Source organism: Mangifera indica, chromosome 4, assembly GCF_011075055.1.
Source record: "Mangifera indica cultivar Alphonso chromosome 4, CATAS_Mindica_2.1, whole genome shotgun sequence".
Taxonomy (NCBI): domain Eukaryota; kingdom Viridiplantae; phylum Streptophyta; class Magnoliopsida; order Sapindales; family Anacardiaceae; genus Mangifera; species Mangifera indica.
Window position 1 is genome coordinate 5,700,416 of NC_058140.1, and position 15,849 is coordinate 5,716,264.

Here is a 15,849-nt window from a genome sequence, read left to right on the forward strand (position 1 = left end):
ATTTAGTTAAGTTTCTTCTTAATTTAACGATTTTTGAATGAGAATTTGATAATGAGATCCGGAAGCAAAAGTTGAATGGCTTGTTATTGTTAAATAGAACCCTTGAAATATTGGCTAAAACTAAGGTTATTTTAATTATTTTTTTTTCTAAGAATATGACTATGTAATTATTCCATGGAACTATATAATCACTTAAAACATTCAATCAATAAATTAAATTACATTAATGTTTAAATAATTAATATATTTCTCAATTGCCTTCATCACAATTAATTATGTATTTAAATATTTAAAGCCCAATGATTATTTCGCATCGTAGCTTTGATGAAAAGATTTTTTATTTTTTAAGTTTGAAAAATCAACTTGTTGCCCTCTCATCAATTTTCATTGAAAATCGTTTCGATCCTTTAAAGATTGAAAATTAATAAAAATTTATCGTTTCTCTCTTCTACTTTTGTTTTTTTTTTTTTTTTCACCTTCCAAAACTTTAGGCTCATTCACAGAGCGCCAACAAGTCTTCCGCCTTGGCATAGTATTTGCTTCCGGCTTGCCCAGAGCTGTCATCTCAAGTCTCCAGGCCACTTCGAAAACCAAGAGACCTGTTTTGGCGAATGTATGTAGAACAAGGACTCAGGATTCAATCATTCTAAACTTAACTAATTCCTTTTACAAAGAGGGAAGTGCTGCTTTATAGGAAATATTGCAGCGTCTCTCTTAAAGCTTATCACCTAATGTAGTTGCACCATTTCGACTCTGATCGTCATCACTGTAAATTGCAATGACCTCTCTCCAACTATAGCAAGTAGCTAAATTTGCGATGGCAGTCATCTGGAATAGATGATTGGGTGTTGTGTGAAGAATTGAAGAGGTGACAGGGTTAGGTGTGGAGTTGTGAAGGAAAACAATGGGACTAGGAGTTGATAGGCGAGATGAGAGAGTAGATGGGCCATCACAACATTTTGTGAAGCAATGATAGCCACAGTATCAATCTCCATGAACTGCAATGTTGTTGTGATCAGAGAAGAAAATGATATCAAGACTTTAACCAGTTAAAAAATATATATTTTTTCCTTCATTCATTCCACCTAAGCTAGGATTTTGGTATCAGAATTAATATATATCATTCTGAGCAGCTTGCATCGCAGTCCTTGAAACTTTCTCATTAATAGGGCCAAATGGGAATTCTGCTCTCAGGCCTTTAAGGAAAAAAAAATGAGTGAGTGGGAAATAGTCGTTCGGCGTTACGACAAAATGAGTTACCAGGCCTAATAAATGAAACCCAAAAATAAATATAATGATAAATGAGTGGGAGAAATTCCAAAATTGGAAGTTTGGGCCGCGTAACACTCAAACTAGAGAGAACGAGGCCTATGTACCAAAACGCATCAATGTGATCCATCCAACCAAGCCACACGACCCACTAATAGCTATGAATAAAGAGGTAAAAGATACATACATCGTCCACAATGTTAAGCACATAAAATTTATCTTAAACGACCATGTTATGATGATAGGCCTGTAAAGTAAATGCAACTCAATAAGCCCTTTAACCATCATCTCTGTAGAAAACAAACACAATGGCCAGATATAGATGACAAGTAATCATCAAAATGGCAATTTCCACTGCAATCTCTTCTTAACAAGATGCTAACGGACCTAAACTCTATACTTTTATCTTTGTGAACGTCAGTAATTGAAGCACACTCTAAGAATTGTACAAGCAGGTGCCTAAGATTTTTAAATGATTTTATATCAGACAGCAGAAGGGTTAAGTTCAAGCACTGAAAAGCTAGTAGACTTCAGCATATATCCCAATGACAAACTAAAATAACCTGAAAAACAGTCACTCAAGAACATAAACCAAGCACAACTTTTCTATGATTGAATATCCCAACATAAAAACTCAGACAAAAAGGAAAAGTCAACATGCAAATCTCTGCCCTAGTTCCTACCATAACAATCACTCTATCTGGGATCATTCTTCATCCTCTTCATCTCCATCTCCACCAGCAGCCTTCTTAGCAGCAGCCTTCTGGTTCTTCCTCTTCACTCTACCAGGGCGTCCTCCACCAAATGGACTTGTGATTGAGAAGTCAATGTGCTTCTGTGAGTCCACTCTCACCATGAATGAGGGGATATTGACAACCTGCCTCCCAACTCTAAAATGCCAAAATATAGATTAATATATGTAAAAATAAAATGCCATAGACATGCTCAAAACCTAAAAATATAAAAATAAATCCTAAAAAGTGAAACCACACAATAATATTGAGAAGAGCAAATTGTAAAAAAGATGGGAATGTATCTCAAACATACATAATGAAATCTATAGGAAGGTAAAATTTGTTTAATAATACTCAACTTATCATAGTCTGTTTGCTAAATAAAATCATCAATCTAAAAAATCTGAAAATGTATGATGCAAAACTAATTGAGGCTATCTATCACTTAATTGGACAAAAAAACCCATTGAAGTCTCATATAATTTTTCAAAGGATATATCTTCAATTTACTGGTAGATAAATACTGGAAAATTATAGATTATTTAATTCCCACAGATATCCGACAAAAAGAATAAAAGTTAAGTAAGTTTAACTAAATAAATAAAAAACAATCAGCCTGTGCACATTCTATACAACAAAATAGAATCCATATTTGATACAGGCCACTCATACCTAAAATGAGAGTTAACTAATTAAAATAAGTCTTGAACAAATGATATGTGTTTATTTTGAGAAGAACAAAATGCATCATACCTAATGTGCCTCTGCCTAATAAGAACTCGAGCATGGTGGATTGACTTGGCCATTCCGTTCTTGAACACAAGAGTTTGGAGACGGCGCTCAAGGAAATTCTCCACAGTGAGGGCCAACACATAATCCAGTTTATTCTGACTCTCATCTAGAAGCCCATACCTGTTCATCCTCCTCAGAAGGGCCTCACCCTCAAAAATACGGCGAGGGTTCTTCTCATCAAGGGTGAGAAGCTCCCTTGCTGCATTTCGAATGCGGCTCAGTGCATACTGAACTCTCCAGAGTTCCCTCTTGCAGCGAAGACCATATTCTCCCACAAGCCTCAGTTCAGCATCCAGTCGCTCCTTCTCATAAGGACGTCTTGGCTTCTTAAAAGTTTTCCCATCTATTCCACATATGTATTTTAATCATTCAAGCTCGAACTCATCCATTAAACATAAAACATTTGACTATCCACACAAATACAAACATAACCACCATTTTAATCCAGCACTGAAATAGAGAGTTCCTACTTGACACCAATTTGCAAAAATGTCACGCTTATTGCATTAAACACAATCCCAGCTGCCAAAACTCTAATCTTTGTTTGATTACAAAACTAGCAGCTTACAAAATCTCTATGTTTTGTACTCGAGATCAAAATATTTTCGATTAATCTAACAGAACCAACTAAATCACAAAAGAAACTTGAAAGTACTTGTCTATTCCTGCATTTTATTAGTATCCAAACAGTGTAGGAGAGCATACTAACAATAAACAAAAACAATAATATCAACAGAGCACTGACAATCAAAGAAACGGGAGAAAGTTGAAATGACATGATACTCACAGTTGCGGTAAAAGGAAACGTGAACCATGGTTGTGAACCGGTGGTTGTGGACTCGCCGCTCTCACGGAAACGTAGAAGGCGAATATTCACAAGCGGATTGGGAAACATATGGCTCCTTATATAGCTTTTCCCAAAACCCTAATGCCATCACCTGGGCTGGGCTTTAAATCATCAATATTTTTATTTCAAATTTGTGAAATTAAAATTTAATTCAAAATTGTGAAAATAAGTACTTCACTGATAAGAAATTATTTTTTGGCCAAAACATTTATTCCCACCCAAGGTATTCTAAAAACCCAAACGAAACTCTTATCTTCCAATTTTCGAAAATTCAAATGTTTCTTCGTAAGTAAATTTCTATTAAAAACTCAATTAAGGTTATGAGTAAAATTGTCATTTAAAAATTTAAAAAAATTAAAATTTTATCATATTTTCTCTCTAAATTTAAAAATCTTATAATTTTCCTCCAACCTAAAGTTTAAAAAGTGACAAATGCCCCCTTAAGATTTGTTCCTCTTTTCTTCGACGACAATTTGCCCCCTCTGACCATCGATCATCCTCCCTCTCGCTTTATCTCTCTCTTCCCCTTCCAATAATCTTCGATCGAGATGAAGACAAAATCATCTTCATCTTTGTCTTTGTTTGAGATGAAGATGTGTCATGACTAGAGGGGAAAGAGAGAGAGACCAGAGGAAGAGATAAGTAGGAGGGAGGATGCCAAGAGTTGACAAATTGGCACCAGAGCGAAGTGGAAAAAACCTTAGGGGGTATTTATCACTTTTTAAACTTCAGGTTGGGGGAAAATTGTGAGTTTTTTAAATTGGCAGAGGAAAATGTAATAAAATTTTAGTTTTTTAAATTTTTTTAATAAATGATGATTTTACCTTTAACCCTAATTGAAATTTTTAACAGAGATTTGTTTGTGATTAGATATTTGAGTTTTTAAAAATTTGAGAGTATGAGTTTGAGTTTTCACTATACTTTAGGTGAGAATAAGTCTGTTGACCTTATTTTTATTTGTTTAATAGATTATATGTTGTAAGGTGGCAACAATGTCAATAGTTTAAAAAAAAAACTACAAAAGCTGTAAAAAAAAAATTGAAGATATAAGTTTTGAACCAATATAGTAAAGAAAAAGGTTATATTGGGGATGGATTTGAGTCAAATTGACTCCAATTCATTTTCCATTTTATCTCAAATGACTTTAAATTGAGTTTGGATAAGACGAATTTAAGTTTGAGTTTAAAGGTTATATATTGTCAAACTTGATCTTATGAGATGTTTGACTTGTCAAGTTCGTGAATTTAAAAAAATTTGATTTCATTTAACTAAAATAATATTTATTTGGTCAATTTTATATCAACAATAGTATCAAATTTAAGCTCGAATCGAACTCAATCTCTATTTTTATCAAATCGAGTCAAACTTGAACTTATTTAATGGGAGTCATCAAACTCAAATCTAGGCTTGAATTTAACTTTTTAAAATCAAATCAAATTTGAGTATCTATCTCGTAAGCTCTTGAGCAACAAATCAAATCGTGTTAAAAAATTTTATATGCCTAATTCACATGCTTTTTATTATTCATATAATAGTGGATAATAATATTAGTTAACCAATTCTAATCAACTATGAAAATCGCAAATAACAAAGACTATGGCTGTTGGCCACACTCCCAAAACAAAAATCCCAAATAATTGAAGAGTTTATAAATAAATCTTATCCAATTCCAAAATATCATTTCTCCTTATTTGGGATTTCTTTAATCTTAAACAATAATCCCTACTTGATAAAAAATAAACTTTAAAAAATCACATTCCTCCCTCCCCCCCCCCCCCCCCCCCCCCCCCCCCAAACCTAGGGTTTCCATTTTTTTCCTATTTCAACCACCCTCAAAACTTTTGAAAACGTTAGTTTAGCTCCCTTCTTCAACTTTAGATTACTCAAAAATCCAACAACCTCTTCCTCCATCAACCTTTGCTTTTCTCTGACGCTTGACGACAACTTCTCCTAAACTGACGGTGACTTGACCGTTAGAGTATGAATTGAGAATATTGTTTTTCTTATTTCTTCAAAGTACAAAACGTTATAATTTATACAATTACAGAAAAGGTATAAAAAGAAATAAATCAAATCAAATCCCTGAAAATATATAATCAAATCCCTGAAAATATATTCTATCATATTATGCTTTGATAACCATCCTAATATAACAGGATGCAATTAGGATACAACTCAACACTCCCCCTCAAGCTGGAGCATATAAATCATATGCACCAAGCTTGTTACAAATGAAATTAATTCGAGGCCTTCGAAGAGATTTAGTAAGTATATCTGTTAGCTGATCATTTGAACTAACATGACTTGTAGAGATACAACGAGATAGAATTTTTTCTCTCAAAAAATGACAATCGATTTCTATATGCTTTGTTCTTTCATGAAACATAAGATTCGAGGAAATGTGGAGAGCAACCTGATTATCACAAAATAATAACATTTGTGATATTTCTGTAAATTTCAATTCTTGGATCAACTGCTTCAACCAGATAAGCTCACAAGTAACTAAGGTCATAACATGATATTCTGCTTCTGCGTTAGATCTAACAATAACATCTTGCTTTTTACTTTTCCATGATACTAGATTTCCTCCAATTAATACACAATACCCAGAAGTAGAACGTCTGTCAGATGGAGAACCTGCCCTGTCAGCATCTGAATACCCAACGATATGAGTATGTCCTTTATTTTCATATAACAATCCTTTTTCAGGTGTCCTCTTAATGTACCTCAAGATTCGAATAACTGCATCCCAATGACTGTCACATGAAGACTGAAGGAATTGACTTACCATACTGATAGCAAAAGAAATATCTGGTCATGTGATGGTGAGATAATTAAGTTTTCCAACGAGTCTTCGATATCTCCTAAGATCTTCAAGTGGCTCCCTCTGTCCAGGTAAGAGCTTAGTATTAGGGTCCATATGAGAGTCTATAGGTTTACAATCTAACATCCTTGTTTCCTTCAAAATATCCAATGCATACTTCCTTTGAGAGATGACAATTCCAGATTTAGATTGGGCGACTTCTATACCAAGAAAGTATCTGAGTGGACCCAAATCTTTGGTTTGAAAATGACTAAACAAATGCTTCTTTAATTGCTCAATACTCTCCTGGTCACTTCCTGTAATAACAATATCATCAACATAGATCACTAGATAGATACATTTGCCATATGAAGTATGTCTATAGAATACTGAATGATCAGATTCACTTCGTAGCATGCCAAATTCTTGAATAATAATACTAAACCGACCAAACCAAGCGCAAGGAGATTGTTTTAAGCCATATAGAGAACGACGAAGTTTACAAACCAATCCAGACTCCCTCTGAGCAACAAAACCAGAAGGTTGCTCCATGTAAATTTCTTCTTGCAGTTCACCATAAAGAAAGGCATTCTTGATATCTAACTGATGCAAAGGCCAATGGCGAATGGCAGCCATAGAGAAAATAAGCGAACAGATGACATTTTAGCAACCTGAGAGAAAGTCTCATAATAATCAAGACCATATGTCTGAGTGTATCCTTTAGCAACCAACCACACTTTCAATCTATCAACCTGACCATCAGGACCAACTTTAATAGTGTAGATCCACTGACATCCAACCGTTGAGTGACCAAGAGGCAAAGGAACTAGTTCCTAAGTATTATTAGCATGTAGAGTAGACATCTCATCCACCATTGTTTGTCGCCATCTGGGATCAGATAATACCTCATACACAGTAGTAGGGATAGATACAGAGGATAAAGTGGACACAAAGACATAGTATGGTGAAGATAAATGATGATAACTCAGAAAATTATAGATAGGATGGGGATTACGAGTCGAATGCATACCTTTACGAATAACGATAGGAAATTGATCATCAGAAGGTAAGACAGCAGAGACAGAGGATTCTAGAGCAGGAAGCGAGTGCATCGAGTTTAGAGAGACTGTCTCACCTAAAGGAGTAGCAAGGTCATCACCTATAGAATGACTAGTGGGTGTAAGATCTGCACTAGTCGGAGATTGGTTAGTCGAAGAATGTGAATCTATTAGGGGAACAATGTAGGACACAAGAAGAACTTCTGTAATAGGAGACTTGTCTAGTTGAGAAGAAGAGGAAAAATAAAGAGAAGACTAAAAAAATGTAACATCTGCAGAAAGGTAGTAGTGACGCGTAGTAGAAGAATAACATCGATAACCTTTCTGAAGATGTGAGTATCCAAGAAAAACACATTTAATGGAGCGAGCAGACAATTTATCTCGACCAGGGGATAAGTCATGAACAAAACACGTACATCCAAAGACACGAGGTTGAAGAGGAAACAATGGTTGATCAGGATATAAAAGAGAATGAGGTACCTGATCCTGCAAGACTGAAGAAGGCATTCTATTAATCAAGAAACAAGCAGTAAGAACAACATCAGCCCAAAAACGAAAAGGTGCATGATTATGTATGAGTAAAATATTGACAGTTTCAATAAGATGCCAATTTTTACGTTCGGCAATCCCATTTTGCTGTGGAGTATGAGCACAAAAGGATTGATGTAGAATGCCCTTAGATGCCAGAAATTTAGTAAAGGAAGAGGAAAAATAATCACTGGCATTATCACTACGCAATGTATGAATAGTAGTAGAAAATTGTGTTTCAACTTCAGCACAAAAGGATTCAAAAATAGAAAATAATTCGAATATATTCTTCATTAAAAATAACCAAGTGCAACGCGAATACTCATCAATAAAGGTAACAAAATATTGAAAACCTAAAGTAGACACGACTCGACTAGGACCCCATATATCGGAATGACTAATTCAAAAGGTGATGTAGCCTAATTATTGACACGTCTTGGAAAGGATATACAAGTATATTTTCCAAGTTGACAAGACTCACAATTAAAAGATGATAAATGTGACAAACCAAAGACCATCTGTTGTAGTTTTGATAAACTGGGGTGACCCAAACGATTGTGAAGAAGCATTGGAGACTCAGTGATGGCACATGCTACAAAATCAGGTAGATTTAGTCAGTAGAGGCCCTATGACTCACGTCTCGTGCTAATTATCCGGCCTGTACTATGGTCCTGTATAAGAACAGAGTCATTAGTAAAAGTAATTGTACAATTTAATGAATGAGTAAGTTTGCTAATAGAAATAAGATTAAATGGACAGTCAGGGAGGTAAAAGACAAACTCTAAAAGCAAGTGTGGAAGAGGATGAGCACAACCTATTGCTTTGGCAGTAATGATAAATCCATTAGCTAACGTTACAGTAGGAAAGCAAATAGACTTAATAAAGTGGGAAAGTAGACGGGGATTACCAAAGATGTGATCAGAGGCACCGGAATCAAGGACCCATGACTCGGAAGAAGAAGAGTGAGTAAGGCATACAACTAAATTACCCGGATGAGCAATCGAAGCAACAGAAGATGAAGTTTGTTTTATGCTCTAATATTGGAGATAATCTTCAAGATCAGCACCTGTGAGTGTCACAGAAGGTGGAGACTGCACTCTAGAGGAGTTAATAGGAGAATCAGAAGTCTGAACAATATTCGCAGTTTAAAGAGGACGACCATGGAGCTTATGACACTTGTCTCTAATGTGACCCAATTTGTGACAATAATTGTACTTTGGTCAATTTTCACGGCCACTGTGCTCACCTAGTTTGGAGCTTTCAATGGACATGGTGAATCACGAATCAGAGAACAGAAGAAGCTTTCTGGAACCAAGAAAAGTGAAGATCGAGAGAAACCAAGGCCCACAAATTGATCAGAAGACTATTGAATCGTGAAACAAAGCCTGCGGAATGCGTGAATTATTCTGTGACGTCACCGGTGGCACGTGGAGCAACCAGTGGAGATGGGTCTTCAACAGAACTGACCACCGACTTCTACTGAGTCGATTGGCAACGGTAGTGTAGTTCCACGTGTGCCGACACAGTAGATCAGAGCTTACATTTCAAGCAGAAAAACGGTTGGCACGTGCAGAAGATTTCAGCGTTGGATGACTACAAACTCACAACAGATGGACTCGTCGACGTCGTCTAAGTTCAACAAAATAGGCGGTGTCTGTACACTATCACTGGAACATGAGATCGACGTCAGAAGATACTGAGAGATTAAGTGGGGCGTGTAGGTGCGTGGAACGACGAACAATGATGTTGCTTTGACGGATGTGTCGGTGAGAGAATCCTGATCACACTAGTATAGGCATGATCACCGAAAAAATGACGGAAGCACAGTGATCGGAGAAATAGTGGAGAAAGGACTTGGATTCGCTGGAAATTAAGTTGAGAAAGCTGGAAAAATTTTAAATGCTAGGCTCTGATACCATATGAATTGAGAATATTGTTTTTCTTATTTCTTCAGAATACAAAACGTTACAATTTATACAATTACAGAAAAGGTATAAAAGGAAATAAATCAAATCAAATCCCTAATCAAATCAAATTCCTAAAAATATATAATCAAATCTCTAAAAATATATTTTATCCTATTATGCTCTGATAACCATCCTAATATAACAGGATATAATTAGGATACAACTCAACATAGAGAATCGACAATTTTAGAGCCGACAATGACTTTTGTCGGAGATCTCTTCATCTTGACGAAGATATCTTCGGGAGAAGTCGTTGTCAACTATGAAGTTGCCAATTCCCTGAGGGTCAAGTCATCGTTGAGTGCTAAAAAGAAACAAAGGTCGACATCCACTCGATTGACAAAACGAGAGTTTGTTTGATTTTTTAGTAATATGAAATTGAAGAGGAGGGTTAAATGAGGTTTGGGGGTGGTTAAAATGATAAAAAGATGGAAACTCTATGTTTTAGGGGACAGGAAATGTGTCTTTTCTAAATTAGAAAACTTTAGATAAAGGTGAAGTTATTAGTTTTTAAAATCTATGGCGAAAATATAATGAATTATATATATATTATTAAAAGAACGATTTTGCCCTTCCTCATAATTGAAAATTTTAACTGAAATTGACTCATAGGTGAATATTTGGGTTTTTAAAACCTCCATAGATGTGTATTTATTTTTGTACTAAAACTTGGATGAGAAATAGTCTTTTGACCATTAAAGAAATTAAAAATAAAAAATATAACTTTTAAAATATTGATATAATTAATACTCAGGGCTTCTCTTAAGTCCAACAACTTCAAGCCCACAATCAAGTACCATTAGGGCTTTGGGAAAACATATATAAGGAGCCATATATGTGTCTTCACTTTTACACTTCTGTTCTGTACATAAAGAAAGGCATCAGCCCCGGCTTGCGACCGCAATTGTGATTGCGAGTATCATGTTATTTCATTTTCTCTTGTTTCCTGTACTATGCATTTGATCTTGCTTATATTTCTTTGTATTACCTTGATATTGTGCTTGTTTCTGTTTACTGTATCATTTGTTTTTGGGTGTATATTATAGTTTAATTTAATTTAATTTATAAAAACCGAATTTATTTTTCAATATATATATATATATATATATTTTAATTTATATTATATTATATATTGTATTAATATTTTATACCGCCCGCTAAAGCAGAATTGGTATCTCCTCTCCCGCTTGAGCGCAACCTACCACGGCCCCCGACCTTGGCACCTTGAACTCTCCGGCCTCACCGTCGTTGTTTCTGGCCGGAAAAGAAACATAGCTCCGTCACCGTTGTTCTGGTTTCAGTCATCATCTTAGGCGTCAATCCACTTGTCATCCAACAATTCCGTAGCCGTGCCGTCGTAGACTCGTCTCAGTCGTCGCTCAACTTGCCAGTAAGTCGTTCTTCTTCCTGATTTGTTTATTATGTGCAATTTTTTGTTGTTTATTTGAACTGGATGAGTCTCTTTATTTGTTTACCGTTCATTTCTCTTTGTATGAGAAATTGGTTGATTTTGTCGTTTATTTGTCTTCCCGAACTTGTTTATTATGTTGTTTACTTGCTCAACCATTCATTTGGTTGATGAGTGTTTTTATTTGTTCAGCATTCATTTGTCTTTGCAGGTGCCCACAATGTGTTTGACAGATTTCCTACTAAGTAATATTAAAAATTTTGATGCATAGTCCGAGGACAACAGATTATCATCTGATACTATGCTAACTACTGCCTGGTAATCTAAAATCAATAACTGTTATCTTTATGAAGGGCAGACTATTTATTTAATAAAAAAGCATGTTTTTTGGGTGGTGATATTAGAATCATCGTGTGCTTCCTTTTCTTACTGGATGTTTTTATTTATTTTTGTCAGAAAAAATGTTATGTGTTTGGATTGATTAGTTTGAAGTGTTTTAATATGCTGTTTTCCTTAATAATTAGGATATCATCATTTATGAAAATTAGAGTTTGATTTTCCCCTAAGGTTTCCCCAATAGCATTTTCCCCTCTCAGATATGTTATATTATAAGTGAATGATTTTTATTAGGTTTAAATCATAAACCAAACTAGACTAAATCATATTTTTTCAGTTTGGTTTGTAATCTAAAATGGTTTGGTTTAGTTTGAATTTTTTTTCAAACCTTTTTTTCTGTTTGGTTTGAAAAATATCTTAAACCACACCAAACCGGAGCATGCATACCCCTATTTGTTTTTATAATTAGTATGCACTTCTACACTGTTTGGCTACTAATAAAATGTAAGGAATAGACTAGTACTTTGAAGTTCCTATTTTGTTTTGCATTAATTCAAAACATTTTGGTCACAATGGTGGTTATATTTGTATTTGTATTGATAATAAAATGTTTTATGTTTAATGAAGGAGCTTGAGATTGAATATAATATATTTTGGCCCAATTTAATTAATAACCCTATATTATAGGGGTGACTAAAATTAGTAATGTAGTTTAAAGAAGTGGGTCAAATTTATTTGCTTCTGACAGACCATAGGATTATGTATTAATTCCTATCAATATTGTGCATAGCCACTCACTTCTCTGTGGAATGTGAATAGGGTTTAAGACAACCGTGGAGCTTGTTGCATGTTGTTTGGCATCTAAACATCAACAACATTTTGATTAAACTGCATTGAAATATGCAAAGACTTCATTGCATAGTATTAACATCAATGACAAAGACAAAACCCTTTTTGAACCCAACCAAATTTACCAGAACCCTCTCCTTCAAAACTCCCAAAAATGGTGATGAAGAGTGGAATGATGCATGGGAAACAGCTTGGCTTCCGGAAGACCTATCTCCAAAAAACAGAGCCCCCTGGGAAACAGATGTCAACTTCAGCTCTAATGATTCCAACACCAACACCATTGTTTTAGGCTCAGATCTTGATTCAGAGACCAAGGCCTTTGTAGAGGACATGAATGAGAACTGGGATGAGAGGCAGAGCAGAACTAAACAAAAGGAGAGTAAAGCTGATGGGAATGGAAATGATAAACTTTACAGTTTGGAGAGTATCAAGAAGGATTACAGATTGAAGAAACAGAGGATTCATGGTGGTTTGTGGTTGAAGGAGATCGAGAAGCAAGAGGAGGCTAAGTTGGGTGGTGGTGCAGATGACATCGATAGATTGCTTGATACCTGCTCTGAGTAAGTTTGATTTATTTGAGCTTCCTATTTTTCTTTATTATCATTAATTCATTTTGCTTGGTTTAGTCTAGGTAAGAAATGGTCTGGATTTTTGTTAAGTATTAATATTTGAACAATTTGGGTACTATGCTTGATTGCATAACAAAGTTTAGACTGAATGTGAAATACAACAATTATCTTCATGTAATTTGGTTATTTATTTATTACTCATTTTTTATGTGCATAATCACACCAAGAAGAACGATATTCATTCTGAAGATGATGATAAATTTGTTGATTTCATTTTGTTTGGAGCATTTCATAGAGACTTTGGATTGGCTATTGCAGGACTTGTTTGTCTCATAGTTCAATAAATGCAGGATTTTCGACACTGCCAATGATGAATTAAAAAATGAAATGATTTCAAACACTTCCGAGTTCAAAAACAAGTCTGATGGTTGGGAAACAACCACGAAGGAACATGATGGAAATGTATGGGAGATGTCACAAAGAGAAGAAGATATTCTCCTCCAAGAATTTGACCGTCGAATAGCATTTTGCAAATTTCAGGTATGATGAACTGGAACTTTCTTTATGTATGAATCTTTTTGCTGTGTTAATTGTCTTTTCATCACAATTTCCTGTTGATATATAATTTGCACAGGTTGAGATAAAATTATAGTGTCATTTCCCCCATCATACAAGTTTTATTTTGCCACTGGATTTCTTTCTTATGCTTGGTTATTGAATTTGGTTGTGCAGATAGCTAGTTTTATTAAGACTCACATATTTAGTCGGAGGAGACCGATAGATGGGTGGAAATACATGATAGAGGAGATAGGGCCAAATGCTAGGAAAGGAAAGGGTAGTGTTTCGAGGTTACCAAGCCTATCCGAACCATCAATTCAACCATTCAAGGAGGAGAAGATGCCAATTAACAACAGACTCACACCATTGAGAGGAGGATAGTTCATTTCTTGCATTTTCTCAGATTTGTTATTATTATAACTCTACTTTCCATACATTTATATAAACATTGCTGTAGATACATTGAGCAAAAGCATGAAATCAGGCTTTTATCTATGTATAATGTATGCCTATGAGAATTTGTATACCTAAGAGTAAGACTCAATATGTATGCGAATTCTCTCAGAGAATTTGTATAACTACGAGTAAGACTCAACATGTGTGTGAATTCTCTCTGAAAGACCGGACTATAAAGTGCATATCATTTTCTCTAGCTGGGTGCTTTTCTATGAAGTGGTCTCTGTTTGTGTTACCTTTTCTTTATACTCCAGCTCAACCTCATTAAAAAATCAACAATGGAGTTTTTCTCCTTTAAATGGAGAGGGGAAACACCTTAGTTGTGTTATGCCTTAACATTTTCTTGTATCTTTCTCAAATTAGAGAAGTATTCTTGTTCTGAGTTTCATGTAATTCAAACTGCTTATATGCTTCGCAAGTTCAATTTCTGTTTTATGGCTTCGGGATACTAATTGGTGTATTTATCTAGATAAGTAGTAAAATCATGTTTGAATTGAATTATTTTCTCTAAATGACGAGTTATTTGCTTGTTCTCGAATCCTATAAACATACAAGTTTTATCCAATATATCTTCTTGTGAAGCGTCACTTTTAGTTTTGGTTTTCTATTTTAAATTATTCCAACCAAACGGTGTTTCTATTCTAATTTTGTTTTTTTTAAAATGTTATTTTCATAGAAAAAGTGTATTCAAAATGCAAATAGGTTTATTCTTTGAAGAAAAAAAAAATTTCTATTTTATGAACTACATATGACAGTATTTTAACTCTTAAATTGAAAACAAACACTCAAATATTTTAAATAACACTTTTTTAACCGTGTTTATAAACATTTGTCAGTCTTCGATATACCTTCGTATCACCTCTGGCATTCTCCATCTTCATTGGATTTCTTCAATGTGCTTTTCGAATTAAAGCAACATTCTTCTACTCTTAATTTTTTGTTGTGATGAAGATGAAATGATGTTGTGTTAGTTATTTTTGATTGAGTAGTGTAGGTTGCTCAAAACCCATAGATTTATGGTTTAAAGAGTGTTCAGAGTTTCACCGTTGTATTTTCTAATTGAATTTATAGGTTTCATATAGAAATTATGGTTTATGTAAGAAGGTTGACTGAAAGGGGAAGTCAGTTGAATCACAAAGTTTCAACCAAATTGTCAAAATCCTATTTGGTCTAATATTGACACCATTTAGCCGATACCTTTTCTTTTGCCAACCTTTCCTAAAATTTAATAATTTAATATTTTGGTATCATGTAGGTAGAGTTAAATTTAAATCGAGTTTGTTTGAACTAAAAACGTCTTTAACTTGAAATAGTTATAAACGAGCTTGATTTGAATTAGCCCGAAACGAGTTTGATTGAAGCAAACTTGAAATCGAGTTTTAAAGGTGTTCGGCTTGTTAAACTCATAAACTTGAAAAATTTTTATATGAATAAACTAAAACGACATTATTTTGATTAATATGTATCAAAACATTGTTGTTTTAGTCATTATTTGCTTGACTATAATACTGAATCAAGTTCGAACTCGAGCTTGACTCTCTTCAAACGAGTCGAGTTCAAATAACTTTAAAACGAATTAGAATTCGATTTGAGTCAAACCTAACCCTATATGTAGACATTAATGGATAAAAAGATCACTTTAATATTGGGAGAGTAATTTTATGGTTCGAAGGTG

At 34.5% G+C, this 15,849-nt stretch overlaps 2 protein-coding genes across 4 annotated transcripts; one reads left to right on the plus strand and one right to left on the minus strand.

The window, feature by feature from the left end:
• Positions 1-1,768: 1,768 nt before the first annotated feature.
• LOC123212749 (40S ribosomal protein S9-2) lies at positions 1,769-3,733 on the minus strand. Its single transcript, XM_044631927.1, has 3 exons — positions 3,583-3,733; positions 2,757-3,138; positions 1,769-2,159 (listed from the first exon to the last, which is right to left on the minus strand). Exons 1-3 carry the CDS (start codon positions 3,608-3,610, stop codon positions 1,976-1,978), a joined length of 594 nt encoding a protein of 197 aa, XP_044487862.1. The 5' UTR covers positions 3,611-3,733; the 3' UTR covers positions 1,769-1,975.
• Positions 3,734-10,853: 7,120 nt separating this feature from the next.
• On the plus strand, positions 10,854-14,370 carry LOC123215151 (protein GAMETE CELL DEFECTIVE 1, mitochondrial). Of its 3 annotated transcripts, XM_044635222.1 has the most exons (6): positions 10,854-10,914; positions 11,165-11,388; positions 11,618-11,724; positions 12,562-13,151; positions 13,511-13,700; positions 13,893-14,370. In XM_044635222.1, the coding sequence occupies exons 4-6, from the start codon at positions 12,643-12,645 to the stop codon at positions 14,097-14,099; spliced, it is 906 nt and encodes a 301-aa protein (XP_044491157.1). In that variant the 5' UTR covers positions 10,854-10,914; positions 11,165-11,388; positions 11,618-11,724; positions 12,562-12,642; the 3' UTR covers positions 14,100-14,370. The 3 variants fall into 3 exon arrangements, with proteins under 3 accessions (XP_044491157.1, XP_044491156.1, XP_044491158.1); XM_044635221.1 differs by lacking the exon at positions 11,618-11,724; XM_044635223.1 differs by lacking the exon at positions 11,618-11,724 and having other exon boundaries at positions 10,903-10,921.
• The last annotated feature ends 1,479 nt before the right edge of the window (positions 14,371-15,849 follow it).

What these genes read in the sequence shown, in the direction of transcription:
- LOC123212749 (XM_044631927.1), bottom strand. Translation starts at nt 3,610, where the DNA reads ATGGTTCACGTTTCCTTTTACCGCAACT. An exon ending in CGTTTCCTTTTACCGCAACT is followed by an intron (nt 3,139 to 3,582) that starts GTGAGTATCATG and finishes TATGTGGAATAG; the next exon opens with ATGGGAAAACTTTTAAGAAG. An exon ending in ATTAGGCAGAGGCACATTAG is followed by an intron (nt 2,160 to 2,756) that starts GTATGATGCATT and finishes TTGGCATTTTAG; the next exon opens with AGTTGGGAGGCAGGTTGTCA.
- LOC123215151 (XM_044635222.1), top strand. Translation starts at nt 12,643, where the DNA reads ATGCAAAGACTTCATTGCATAGTATTAACATCAATGACAAAGACAAAA. An exon ending in TTGCTTGATACCTGCTCTGA is followed by an intron (nt 13,152 to 13,510) that starts GTAAGTTTGATT and finishes CAATAAATGCAG; the next exon opens with GATTTTCGACACTGCCAATG. An exon ending in TAGCATTTTGCAAATTTCAG is followed by an intron (nt 13,701 to 13,892) that starts GTATGATGAACT and finishes TTGGTTGTGCAG; the next exon opens with ATAGCTAGTTTTATTAAGAC.